The following is a 14,410-nucleotide window of genomic DNA, read 5'->3' as shown; positions in this document are numbered from 1 at the left end:
TCAGCTTTCCACTCACCCTCTTGCACTGGCCTAGGAAATAAAACCTGCAATCCATGCTGAGGAGTTCGGAGACGTCCTGACCATGTATCACAAAAGAAAGCAGGGTGGCTGCAAGGCTCCTATGCCACATGTTGGAATTTAGTTAATTACTCTGTTGATGAGCTGTACTTAGCAGTTATGCCTCCAAGGACTAGCCAACACAGGGCTATGGAGTAATTTCTTACTGTCTTCTTCCCCTGAGCAATAAAGTCCTGCAGAATCCAGGGACACAGCCAAATTTGTACATGGATCCTGCAGCTTAGAGTTCCACAGATTAGCTATAAAAAATGGGATCACTTGAATGGGCTTGATTTTGTTGTCTCGCATTTTAGTGATTAGTCAGAGATACTAGGCTGTAGGGAATGCGACAAAGAAAACGTTCTCATCCTTAGGACTGGTCTTCCAGGCTCACAGAACAAGTTCACAAAGAAGAAGAAACCAGTAAAATCTTTCCTGTGGCATATGTACCCTTCTTCACCAACCTACTTTGCATGAGACCGAATGGATTTAAATACACTTATCCTTGCAAAACTAACAGAAATGGTGTCAAGCTCTAGGCAGCACATCCTGGTACTCCTGACCTCTGTCCAACTCTGCACAGACCATTCAGCACTCACCCAGATGAACTCCCCCTTGCTGGACCTTCCCCAATACAGGTGAAGTGCAACTGGAAACTCTTCACAGGTAAATTTTCCTGTGTCCCTCCCTAGCCGTTTCCTCACTCCTTGCTCTCCTCCCCTGCAAAGTCCAGTTACCTCCAACTGGTTGTAAGGATTCCCACTCTGGCTGCAGAAGTACAGCTTGCTCTTAAAGACGGGACTCAGAAAAGCAACATGTGGGATGTGCAGACTGGACGACCTCAAGATTTCTAGCCAAAAGGAACACTGCTGCAACACTGTCTCCATCACAGCCCTGCAAGGCAGCAGCTACCTTCCCAGGAACTGAGAAAAGCAGTAATTCAGTTTGCCTGCAGTGATGTTTCCCAGAAAAATCAATTTTCCTGTGCTAATCCCTATCCCTCTCTCCAAATGCTAGACACAAAGTAAAATAGAGCAGAGGCCCTGACACAAAGAACTTGCAAGCTCATGTACAAACAATGGAGCTAGCTCATTTGTCTTCCTAGAGGAAATAAACCAATGAATAAAAGCCCCCGAGACCAAATGTGTATTTTGCTGATATTCCACATTAGCAAGGCAGGGTACAACCTTGCACACATTTCACAACGCAAAATGAGCTACCTGGTGTAACTGGAGCTGTAAGAAGAGTGCCTGCTGCAAGCGTTCTGCTGGCCAGGGCTTTCACCTCCTCACATCCCTGACTGACAGGTGTCTGGAGCAGAGACCAGCCAGGAAAGTGCATCTTACTGGGATTAAGTGTGCATGCCACAGTCATTAAGGAGTCAGCTGTTACACTGACTGTGAGGGGCAGAGGAGGGGCAGTTTGTCTGCAGTTGGTTCTCCCAACCCTCCTCCAGTCAGGTGCAAAAGGGAGCGGCAAGAGGAGATTACTGGTGCAAAGCTGGCCAAAAACCAATTCTGAAGAGTTAATTAAAAGGAGAGGGAGATCACGAGGCAAACAGGCAGGGTGAGGGAAGAGGGTGAGCAAAGGCAGAACTGCGAGTTGAGGAAGAAGCGATTTGCAGTGGGAGCAGAAACCAAGAGTTGACAGGCGTAAGGAAAAGGAGGGGACCCAAAGTATAGGTGGGGCTCAGCCAGGAGAGCCCTGAAGGCAAGGAAAAGGTGTCATCGGAGGCAAGCAGTAGGTGCAGAGGTCCCTGCAGAAGCCTGCTGAGGGAGGGTGCAAGCGTGCACGGAATTGAAGAGGTGTCAAAAGGTGCAGAAAGGGTTCAGCAGAACTGATGCTGGCAGGGAGGGCAGATACTGCAACTCTCCCTTGCAATACTGGAGGGGAAGAAGGGAGAGATGCGAAGGGACTAGAGAGCAAAGCAGGGGGTCGGGGCAACCCAGGCACGCAAGCACAGGGATGGTGGGGCAGCCCCCAGCACTGACCTTGCCATGTAGCCCAAGACGTGGGCCCGGATGACTATAGCTGCTTTCCTCAACTCCTCTTCCCGATCCTTCTCCAGCTTCTGCTCAAGAGCTTCCTTCAGGAAAACCTGACGCCACGGGGAGGAGTTTCAGTAAACACAAAGAGAGGAAAGAAGTCAGTCCCCGGGAGAGCCGGGAGATTCATCCCCGGGTGGCCGGCGCTCAGCGCGCCCCGTGTCCCGGCGGCCGCCGCCGCTCCAGCGCCCGCCTCGGCGCCTGGCCCGGGCAGCCCGGACGCGGGCACCGGGAAAAGTTCTGCAGCGACACGAACCAAACTCCGCACCCAACCCCCGCCGCCCTCACGCTGTGGTCAAGACTTAAAAGAGAGAGGGAGGGAGCGGAGGAAGGAGGGAAAGAGGAGGGAGGAGGAGAGCCTGTGCTTGCGCCTCGGATTAACTCTTTCCCAGCTGAGAGCTTTCCCTGCACAGTCCAGCACCTCCCTGCAGCTGGCACTGATACCTACTTGGGTGATTAAATATTTTGCAAAGAGACTCCTCCGCATTTCAAGGAAAGGGAGGAAAATTCAGATTTCTAGACTCCAGGAAGAAATCTTAACAGCAATCCTGATAATGGAAGACAGCTGGAAAGCTAAAAGCCCCACTGGGGTGCAAAGCTGAGTGCACCCTCAGTCCTCTGGAGCTAAAATCCTTCCCCAGCCTCCAGAAACTCAAGAGGTGGAGATGCTTCTTTGCTGAAGAGGCTCAGCAGTGGAACATGCATTAGGGGAAACTGAACTATTACTAGTTGCACTTCGGTGTCCAGTATTTTAATTCTCAACCATCTTTCATCACCAGTATTTCAATCCTCTGCTCAGTGCCAAACACTTATTTGAGGGATGACGGTGCTATCTTAGAGACAAAAGGAGTGAGATACAAGCAAGATAAGGGCATGTTTACAGGAATTGTGCTGACATATCTGAGCTACTTTAAATTAGCTGGCTTGCATTATGTTAGCACAGGTTTCAGCACAAATTGCTCAAATAAATGCTTTGCTTCTTGAGATGGACTGCAGCATGCATGGAGCTCCATGGTACTGTGGGTACACTGCTAGCAGTACCCAGCCTAGAATAAGTTGGCTAAGAGTTAGCTGTGTCCATACAAGCTGTAGTCAGAGCAGCAACTGCCATGTGGCCACGCTCGTGTGACCTGCTGCCTGACATTGGCTCTATCACTGCCAGCACCAGCAGCAGAACGGACTGCTACTAGGAAAGTGCCCTACTTGTTAAAGCACTGCCATGAACACGGGCTGTGACCTGACACTCATCAACCTGCAGAACTACATTAATCAGTAAAAAATGCCTTACAAATTTATTAGATCCATGTGGCTATGCTGAGAGGCCAGAGGGATGTCCAGAGATTTGAACAGTTTAGTCCAGTGCTCTACACAAACTCTCCCCTTCTCCACTTACCTCCCCTTACATCTCTGTATGCCTTCCCTTCCATCACTGCTTTTGGCCTCATCACTTATTTAGGCTCTTTTCTCCCCCTGCAATGATCACCATGTTCTGAAGCCTCTCCCCGAGTTACTACCCGCAGCCAGTGACTTTCCTGGACTCAAATTTTTCCTGTGAAGCCATTTCCATTAAGATGGACTTAAGAAATGAGCTGTTTTGTAACGACTAAGTAACCATGGGTAGCCTTAAAAGAAGGTTCATTATCAAGGTACTGCCAACCATGAAGCTGGCATCCTTCCCTGCAAGTTGTACATCCACTCCCTCTGTCAACTCAACAATCTTTTAAAGACTTCTTTGAGGCAGAGATTGCTCTTTCCATTACATTCCAGAACCAAGCAGCAGTCACCCATTTCAAGAATGCAGCCAGCAAAACACTGTCTCAGTCCATTATCTTCATCGAATTGCAAAAATACTCAGTCCATCAGTATTTCCCTAGCAAGCACAGAATTTGCTGTGCCAGTAAGGAGGGGGAAAAACAACCCTAACTTCAGGGCATGTGAAGTTCAGTAAGACCCACCCTTAACCCTATAGGCTTTTCTATGCTTGAGAGTGAGGGGTTAATCTCAAATAATAAAATCATACCTAGTTATAAGCAACTGGCATTTTGAGGATTTTTTTTCAGACTCCCATAGGTGACAAGGAAGAGTAAAATGTATTCAAATCCAGAAATATTTCTGATGCCTTATAGAAATAACTTGTAAGGTGGCCGTTTCTTTGTCATAAATCATACTCTCTGAAAACATGAGATCACTTTCATCTGAGGAAGGAATGACTGAACAAAACAAACAAGGTTACTTTTATCATATCTGCTTATATTAGACACTGGCCAAGTTTTAAACCATAGTGCAGCACCAGTGTTCCTCACAACCTCAATGCCTGCAAGCACTATCAGTGCAACAGTGAACATGTTTAAGGTTACGTGTAGATACGTGTAGGCACAAATGGAACTGCGTGTGCACCCATGTGTTTATAAGTGGGCTCATGTGATTCTTGGGGACAACACTGGGAAAAGCAGGAAGTGGGTCACTGTGACCTGGATGCCAAATAGTCTACAGAAATCTCCTCCTTCAAAAAGGCTGTGCAAAGCAGCAGTTTGAACTGTGGAAATTAAAGCTTTCAAACAGCAAGGATTACTGTGTTAAACAGCCATAGGAAACCTGTGTTGTGGGTATGCCAAGTATGGCAAGAGGTCCAGGTGCCCCAAGGAAAGGGGCACAGAAGCTGCTGCTCCATCCCCACTGAAGACAAGGGCACCTTAGCACAAGCTCTTCCATCATCACACTGCTTGTTTGCATCCAAGCCCTCATGTCTGTCATGCCACAGGATAAAACCTGCCTTATATACATTAATATCTCTTATAAACATTAATTTGACAATTGCCAACACAGCAGCTGCTCTATTCTTAAAGAAAAACACAAAAGATCATCTTGCCCTTCCTTCTCCATTTCCTTTCCCAAGATTCACAATCCCTTGCACTATTTCACGGAGTCTTTTCCTTCCTCCTCCAAACAATTGCTAAGGATATAATTATCCATCCATTCATTTTGCAGGAAGTATTCCCCCTTCTATAAGCCTTGCTCTTCACCCACCCCTTGTACTTCTTCCTAGGTTACATCCCCATTTTCTGTAGCTACTTGTGAGTCCATAAACCAAGGTTAGTTCTGAGAACTGCTATCTGGGTACCCAGAGCTGCACCTGTAGCAGCAAGTGGCAGCAAGGACAGACAGGGGACTTTTCTTCTAGGACAGTGACCTACACTCTGTGTCCCTTAGCTGGTAACTTCACCCTTACCTGAAATCCTCTGGAAAAGTTAGGGAAAGTTAGGGCTCTTATCAACTAAAGTATTCCAGGCCTGTGTTAATTAACACCTGTTAAAACATGAATGCAGACAAGGCACTCTGTAAACCAAACCCAAGACACAACAGCTGGGTGCAGGCAGCAGGGAAGGGGCTACCAGGAAGCACCACTATTCTGCATGGCCTCACCTTGGCATCTGCTTTCCTAGGGTCAAGCTTTCTGGAGGCACTGGCACAAAGCAGAGCTGCTTGAGGGGTCTCCAAGGGAGCAATGAAATGGCTTTGCCACCATCTGAGCATCAGAAAGAATGTCAAGCAACTCCTCTGAAGAATTAAATGTCAGCGCAATGGTGACAGCACCCTAGAGCAGCCAGGGGCTGGTCAGCCATTCAGTATGGCAGCAAGGCTGGAACAGGCCAGCAAAGCCTTGGAGTGATATATTCTTTACAATAAATAGAAATGATCTCCTCTACTAAGAAACACATCTCTAATGCAAATTGTGCTGAATATAAAATAACTTCTATAACGAAACAAGATGGCTCAACTGCTTCCCAACTCCTTTCAGTTTTCTTTCTCAGTCATAAAGAAACAGAGATACAAAGACTGTCAACTCTTAATATTTTGTTTCTTTCCACAGCATTCACACTTGCATCAACCAGTGCCCTAGCAGAGAGACTGCTGTTTACCAACCTGCTGCATGCAGCTGTTCAGCCAAGATTTAGTTTATAGGACACAATTGTTCCCAAAAATTACATTAGAGTACATCAGGTGTTTTGGCAAAACATAAACACCTTTTGTTTGCCACAATTTACCATCTACATTGTTTTTCCAAAAGAATTTGTTTGTGCAGGTCAAGGAGTGAGTGAAAACAGACAGATGGACTCAGTCCTTCAGGATGCACAACAGGGATGGAAGAGAAAAAGGATCCTATTGCTTCCAGGGGGCTCAAAGCAGCCTGGATTTCCTGCTTGTCGTCAGTCTGTTGCAGTCCATGAACTCCAGTTACATATAACCTTTTATACTTTAAGAGGTGAATATGTGCACATGAGTTTGGTCCTCACATGTATTTCCCTGCTGCCCTTGCTGCAGGCCAGCAATCTTCCATCTCTTGTCATGCTAGGAAGAAGGTTCAAATTCCATGTTTACCGGCTCTAACCACCACTTTCTAAAGCTTCCCCAGCACAAGCAGATCTGCAATACACACACACTCCACACAGTCCTTCACACTAAAACGCTGTCAGACTGGCAGTCACCCAAGCAGTGTGGGCTATCTAGGGACAAGAATGACTGAAACGGTTCCTGGTTTGCAGGGACCAATGAGGAGACACCAGATTCCCAAATCAAAGATGAGGAACACTTTAATCATGGAGTGGAAATACAGCTACATGATAAAAACTTTCATTTGTGAATGTAAGTAGAAGAATGAGAAGGAAGGTCATAGAAACTTCAGGCTAATACATCTCCTTCTCATAGCAAAGGCCAGTGGTTTCCTTGGTTGTCACACAGAGTTCATAGCCCAGACTACCAACTGGCTGGTACCAAATGGCTACTACCACTCCTCTAAGAAGGGGAGAGAAAGAGTTCGCTTTTTAAGAAACATTGTAGTCTACCCACTCATTAAGAAATGATTGCTCAAAGTAACAAATACCATTATCTGATCTGGCAAATTAAATGTGACTATTCACTCGAATCGCTTCAGTTCCATTGTGACCCTGGAAATACTCTGACCTACTTTTTTTTTGAAGGCTTAAGGGCAAAAAATGCAAGAAAAGTTGCTTTCATGGACCACCACATGCTCTGGATATGGACTGTATACCCTCTACTTAGAAATGCTGTCTGTAACTGGACACCATCCATCTTGGCATATTCTTTGACAAATTTACTGGAGTATGTGGAAAGTTGTGATAGAGAGTTTCCTTCTCCCAGTTTTCTATAGCAATATACTGCACAACACTTGCATCTATTGCTATGTGAAGCTGCCTCAAAGCTTGAAAAAGTTCAGAGTGAAACACCCAGCTCCCTCTCTATGAAATGAGATAGTGGTACATTAGCACCTGGACATCTGGAGAAAAAAAACCCAAAACCAAAACAAATACTCTAAACAAAGAAACCCAACCTACACCCCAAATCCAGACTGTACCAGGCAGGAGAGAATTGTTAAACATTCACCAGAACAGAAATAAAATCTGAATTCTGCAACTGGTGAGAAGCATTTGGATACCTTTTCCTAGAAAAGTTATGCTAGCATCTGGGCTAACTGCACAAACCATCAGCTGAGCTTCCACAGCAGAAAGCTGCCACATATCTGGTGATCTAGCTGCCTATTCACAGTTTAATATATACCCAGCAGCGGCTCACTGCCTCCTGCAAGAATTTGGGTTAGTCAAGCAAAGCAAAATATCTGGCACACAAGGCAACTGTATAAAATGAGACTCATGCTTGTCCTGTTTGGATCCTGAAATTAGATCAGACACAACAAAGTCAATCTGGTTTGGTCAATGAGAAGAAGTTTAGACAAAATTAAAAAGCCTTTTACATCTCTAGGTACATAATCTGAGAAATAGGTGAGATCTGACAGGTTAGCTGCATAGTCCAGTATATTTAAAGGGTCATCACTGCTTTGCCCTTTCTACTGGCTTGAATCTCACCAGATGCAATCGCATACCCTTGCCTCTGCAACAAAGCCATACCCCACACCACACTCATGAAGTACCTTGGTTTTACCCAACTGCCATTCTTTCTTGCTGCTGTCATAGATCTGAAGAAAGCCTCCACATACAGCTCTGCTGTTGTCTGAAAGACTTGGGCCCTTCACAAGCATCTTGTACCTTAGAACCAAACAAAATCTCATGAGATTATGTATGACAGTAATGCGTCCCCCCCCTCCCTCCCTAATCTTTTAACTTTAATTATCCTCCTGCCATTAGTCGTTCTTCCTCTGGGACCTCCCTTCTTCATGTTGGCCTTACAATTTGGAAATTTCCATCCCCCAGCCTTTATCTGTTCCTTCCACACTGGGAATTATTGTTGCAATCCCAGTAATAAAGTACAAACCAAACTGCATTTTTCAGTAAAGAACAACTGTCTTTCTGAAACATGTGCTTTCATCAGACACAAATTATTCTGTTCAGTATAGGGGTGGCATTTAATGCTGCAAGAGACAAAGGAAGCAATGTTCAATGGTCTCTTCTAGCCTTAGACTTCAAGAAATCCTTTTGATGCAGCCAATTAAAAGAAATAATCATTTTTTCCAATTTTAATCATCAGCTGTACTGTCCATTAGAATTTGCTTCAGCCTATTTTCTTTTCACATATTATGACCAGCTGGGTTTCACAGCACCACACAAGCAAATCTGTGGCAAAGCTACAAAAAATAAATTAAAAAAATGGAACGCCTGGCTACTTTTCCATTCTGACTCTTACCCTGAAGGCAAGTCCCTGAAATGGCTTCCAAATCAGTTCATGATACGGGCAATAAGGCCATGGTTAGAAAAACATCCCACGAATTATTCATATCAGTAGTAGCACTTATAGAGGGAATAAACATACAGAATCATATACAGTGGGGCTGTTACTGCATGTGGTACAATGATAGCAATTACCTGCTGAGAAAATCCTGGAAAAGGCGCCGTATTGGGAAACCTGCTCTTCGAACTTTCACTGTCTCCAGCATCCCTGAGTACCGGAGCTGATTTAGCACCACATCTGGATTGAAGAGGTTCGGTGCCTACGTAATGATCCAAATTAAAAAACAAGCAAGAAGGGAGACAGAAAGTGTTGATCTTGGTGTTATTTCCTTGCTGACTTGAACATTAACTGTTCCTCTGAACACAGATAGTCACGGGCTGTACATCCATTTTGCTGTAGAAAGTCAGCCCTGCATATTTGAGCATGCCAGGTGAAAAGGGGGAAGTCTGGGTCAAGGGGAAAGCAACCTCACAACTCTGCATGGTGGAGAAAAAGGGACAAAAGGGAGCTGGCCAGATCCTGGAAAAAACCCAGTGTGCAGCCTGCTGTCATATTTGGACCATGGCAGTAAAGCAATGATAAAATGCATTAGCACATACAAAATGTAGAACTCTGACTCAGTTCTATTTACAGTCTCTCTCCAGCCAAACTAGAGACAAACCGGAGAACTCTTTTCTGGCATAAACCCTCCAGCAGGCTTTCTTCTGCCATATCTCACACAGTTTCAAAGCACACAAAGAAAAATTACCGGTTCAGAGCTCCCCACCCAATCTAGTTAGCAGCATATCCTCCCATCACAGTCCACAGTACAAGCCAGAGCCAGTCTCTAAGCACTGTAAGTTGCTTATGAGGTGTCCACCTCCACTGCCTCAGAGCCAGGGATCTGCAGAAGACACTTCCTCCTGCACAGGTCCTGCATTCCAGAACAAATTGTCTACAGGCACCACAAACAGGAGCAACTGCTGCTTCTACCACAGCTATGGACTCTACACAAGCACAGAAAAAGGTAGGAATGGCTGTAGCATACCATACACAGCATAGTCTTTTAACCTGATTACCAGAAGGAGGGTGTATTTTTCCTCAACTATAAACCAACCAGAACGAAAAAAGGAAGCTGAGGGGGAACTGCTCCTATCCTCAGCATAGACCCTGACAGAGGCACCTTTCAGCCATTTGTGCAAGTGAGTGCTCATGAAGGTTGGTGTGCATGCATATGTTTTGCTGGAAGACAGACTTGCCTTTTCTGTATTTGGTTTGATGCAGCGGATGAAGAACGGGTTGGAAGTACTAAGTGTGGCCATCAGGGAATGGAGAGAATCCTAAAAAGCAGAAAGACAAAACCCAAAGGATCTGTCACAATAGGAGGGAAAGGTGCTACATTTGATGCGATAGGATCTTCACGTATCCCTCCCATTCCTAATGTTCTTTGCCTACCAAAACATCAGTAATGCAGATCGGTTCCTGTCCAAACCACACCCACAGAGTTAGTTTACTCTAACGCTGTTCTAACATGGACATCATTGTTCTCAGAGCTGTATAGCTGATGTGAGTTATTTTTACAAGTCTCTCAAAGTTTAAATATAGGAAACGAAAACTGTGAAACTAACAGAAGGTTTGCAGACAATCTAGGGGCTGAGATTCATACCTGCAAGGTCTCCCCAGTAAGGTTTTATTGGAATTGCCACTACGTCAGTAAAAGATGTGGCCTAAAAGGACACATACACTTAGCTGAAACACCAAACCAACATGGAAGCTCAAAGAACCTCAAGAACTTCATATACTCAGGAAACGATTATTTTCCTCTTCCACCCTGGTCAGTCTTTGCATCTCACATTTCACATCAGAGAGAAATCCTTGGGGCAGTAGCACTGTTGTTTTTTAGAACTACAACATTCCTTCACATTTCCAGTGCTGGACACAAAACAAGGATGAATGACTCCTCTTGGCTGCAGGCATTGCTTTACCCATCTGCTCCTCCCCAGAAGCCTGCTGCTCTCTTGGAAAACATCCTACCCTGAACTGGGAACTGACAGTCGGTCTGCGCCTCTGGGTGCCCATCTTCAGTGTCTCTTCACTGCACCGGCTGCAGACTCTTTCAAAAAGGTCATAGATGAAGTCCAGCCTAAGGGAGAAGAAAAGAATTAAAGGAGATGCAAGACACCCACTGCCTGTGAGAAGATAGCTTTCACTCTCAGCTACTGCCCTGTCCCAGTGTGAACCACCTCATTTTTATTCTTCTTGTGACACAGAGTGGCTGCAGGATGCAGTTCAGCTGTGCACTTCAGTGAGGAAATTAATACTTTCCATGTGGCTGCCCAGATCCTGCCGGCTGCCCTGTATGCCACACTCAGCTGCCAAACCAGAAACTCCATCTCAGGCTGTCAAGTAGGGTACTACACAAATGAAGATCTCCATTCTGCACTGAGGAGGACATCTCCCTCGAGCTACACGCCCCCAGGTGAAACTATGTTGAAGATACTTGAGCTAGACTGTGCTGTCACACCCCTCCTGACCTAGCTTTCATGGCTAGCACACATGACATGTTCATACAATTGCAATCACAGACCTTCTGTGGCTAGAGGACTTCTAGAGCTACCCTCAGTGCAGGTCAGCTCTGGGGAATCTTCCACCGTTTTGCCACTCCTTAGACAGTGGTGCTGGTTGTTGTGAAGCTGCACAAAATTCTCCAGCACCGATTGTGCCTGTTTATTGTTATGACCGCTTCTAGCAGAATTTCCCTTTCTGGCTTGTTGAAAAATCTTGAGTCCTTCTATTATGCTGGACAATGACAACCACAATTCTGGCTTCAAGCCCTATGTAAAATGTTCCCCAGATGCCACTGTCCAAGTAAGGCAGCTATGAGCAGTTCATACTCTCAGCTCCTCAGGTTGTTTCAAGAGTGCTCACAATGCAAGCTCTGCAGCAGGCTTCAGAGAAGATGCAGTTTTGAAACAGTCTCATCAGGCTGGAGCCCGGCGCAGTCGATACACTGACTGAGGTAAGAGGCATGTGGTAGAGTTGCTACTCAAAAACTTCTAGGGTCCTCCAAGTTATTAAATGCCTCTGTCCTTCTACAAGGCACCACCTCTGTCTTCCAGACTTGCTGAAGGTCAAAGTCAGCTCATTTCTTTAGGGTCAGGTTGCATCTGTGGCGTATAATAGTAAGGACCATGCCTGGTCCCACAGCAAAGGCTCAGTTTGGCTCAGGATAAGGACAGAAGCTCTCCACTAACAAGCAGGCTGGAAAAGAAGCAGCCTCTGTACAGAGGCTGGCATTTGACAGCATGGCAGAGTCTTGACTCATTCAGGGGCAAATTTGCCATTGTTGGGACAGGGAGATAAGAGGAAGAAGAGGGAAGAGAGAAGAGAGGAGAGGAGAGAGGAGAGAAGAGAGGAGAAGGGAGAAGAGAGAAGTGAGAAGAGAGAAGAGGGAGAAAACCAGCACTGCCTGGAGGGATTTCCAACATGCTTTTATAGGTCTTTTCAAAACTGGGACAAGAGTACTGATTAAATCTGTGCCTCATCTGACTTCTCCAGATTTCCTTTCTTTTGCCACAACACTGAAGCACAAACTTAAGAATGATGTCTGATGCTCAGACAAAAAGCAACTGCTTTCCTTGGGCTAGTTATTACATGAATATGGCTTAGTCCAGCCCAAATAAGGACCAAATGAGGCCAGATGTGGCCTCCTCGCAAGCATAATGAGGACATACCTGCTGTCTTTCAGCATGTTTAAAATGTCATCTCGAAAGGTGTCTCTATTCTTCTCCAGAAAGCCTCTCACATCATATAGCACCTGCAATGCAGACAGAGCTACTAGAACACTGTACAAATCATTAAGCACTTCTACATTAACAATTCAGTGTACAAGACCTCCAGCAGAGCTACAAAGAAATGCTGCAGGCATTTGCCAAGATCCAAATTTTTGGGGTCAAAGAGCTCCAGAGTTCCTCAGTTACTGGCAAGAAAGTGGCTTTTAGCCATCAATTATGAAAAAAATAATAAATCAAAACACCAAAAAAAAAAAAAAAACCACCCCAAAAACAAAACCAAACCTCAAAACCAGAAGCCAAGTGAAACAGCTGCAGAGATTTGCCTTTGGCACATGAGTGGGGAAATCCTTGGCAAGGTGTGAGGAACTCCATTCACTTCAGGAAATACTAACTATGCCATCCAGTCCCCTGACCTCCCAACCAGTAGTGCTCAGCAGATACAATTCTAGGAGGTTAGCCCTTCCTTAGTGTGCAGGTGCCCTCCCTTGACACACCTCCATCCGCTCCATCTCTCAACAAAGAGCAGCATTAACATTGAAGGCTTGGAGACCTCTTCCTTTTTGCAATAGGTATTTAGCCTTTTCTCCTCCTCCACAAAAGTCAAATTATCCTTGTGACTTTTACTTTGGGTTTTATTTGTGAATGTGTAAGAAAAGACAACATAAGTAACAGAAGTAAGGAGGATTTTATCTCCCAAATCAAAAATTAGCTGAGAAACTTAAACAAATGTCCAAGCTGGAGAATATAAATACTGAAGAATGCCATGCTAATTTAAGCCCATCATACTCCCTGTGATCTGGTACAGGGCACCAATTGTGCAGAAACACAAACAGCCCTGGGAGATATTCCTGAGTTTTGGAATTTAAGCTGCAGGACCACACACCCAGTATACACCAAACATCTCACACCATGAACACCTACCTCACCAGCATAGTGTCTTATTCCAAACTGATGGTCTGTTACCCGAGGCTTTATGTAGTAGTGGTTGCTCTGAAATGAAAGAAAAAGAAGCCTTCTTATAACGCCAGTGTAAGAATAAATAGGCTCAGTCAGGAATTCTGCCATGACTATGAAAACGCTGGAATGGGGAAGGACCTTAGCTCTTGCAGAGCCCAACCACATCTGCTGCTGCTATCTGCAGCTACATTACAAATACAGTATTCCAATAAGATGGAAAAATCCAGCCCTTCAAGGCATTCCTCCTGTGAGCAAGGGCTTGCAGAATCAAGGTTGGGCAGGCATGCCATGGATGAAATGTTAATTCTTGCATGTCTGAAACCTGAGGAGACAAACCATGTGGTGCAGGACACAGGATCAGGGTGCAGGGAAGATGGCAGCTTTGCAAAGCTCCTACACATCTCTACTTTGTCAAGGAAAATATGATACCAATCTCCTGTCTTCCTACATATTTCATCTGTCTTTGAACTTCTCTTCCCCTTTTTTCAATATTTATTTTTCCTTTCTCTTACTAGCTGTTATACTCTCTCATTTCCCCCCTCCTTTCTTTGTTCTATAAAAACATTAGCTATGTAAGAACCAGCATGCTGCTTGAGACCAATGGTCCATCCAGCAGAGGATTCTGCCTCCAGCAGTGCTTATGTATAGCAGAGTAACAAGAAGGCAAATAAATGATGCTCTCAGCCTAATACTCTCTCAAACTCCAATTATATTCATGTAGTCTCCCTAGCCAGAAACTCCAAGTAGATTTCTCTTTGAAATATTTGCCCATTCCATGCAGACTTCTTGCATCCAGAGTGTCCTTTTGGAGGAAGCTCTCAACCAACCACACAGGGAAATACAGCCTGGCTCCAATTAGTGCCATTTGTCTTCCAT

At 45.2% G+C, this 14,410-nt stretch overlaps 1 protein-coding gene across 1 annotated transcript in view; it reads right to left on the bottom strand.

Moving 5' to 3' along the window:
* The window catches only part of LOC136010456 (unconventional myosin-X-like), a 98,530-nt gene that overhangs the window by 34,920 nt on the left and 49,200 nt on the right, over positions 1-14,410 (bottom strand). Inside the window, exons 16-22 of the mRNA XM_065671670.1 lie at positions 13,499-13,567; positions 12,518-12,600; positions 10,818-10,926; positions 10,043-10,123; positions 8,939-9,063; positions 8,050-8,164; positions 2,049-2,155 (exon numbers count right to left, since the gene is read on the bottom strand). Of these exons, the coding sequence (XP_065527742.1) occupies positions 2,049-2,155; positions 8,050-8,164; positions 8,939-9,063; positions 10,043-10,123; positions 10,818-10,926; positions 12,518-12,600; positions 13,499-13,567 (689 nt within the window). The remainder of the gene's footprint in view (positions 1-2,048; positions 2,156-8,049; positions 8,165-8,938; positions 9,064-10,042; positions 10,124-10,817; positions 10,927-12,517; positions 12,601-13,498; positions 13,568-14,410) is intronic.

The sequence above is a fragment of the Lathamus discolor genome, chromosome 3 (genome assembly GCF_037157495.1).
Source record: "Lathamus discolor isolate bLatDis1 chromosome 3, bLatDis1.hap1, whole genome shotgun sequence".
Lineage (NCBI taxonomy): Eukaryota > Metazoa > Chordata > Aves > Psittaciformes > Psittacidae > Lathamus > Lathamus discolor.
Note: the sequence above shows the minus strand (reverse complement) of the source record. Positions and strands in the feature narration are given on the sequence as shown.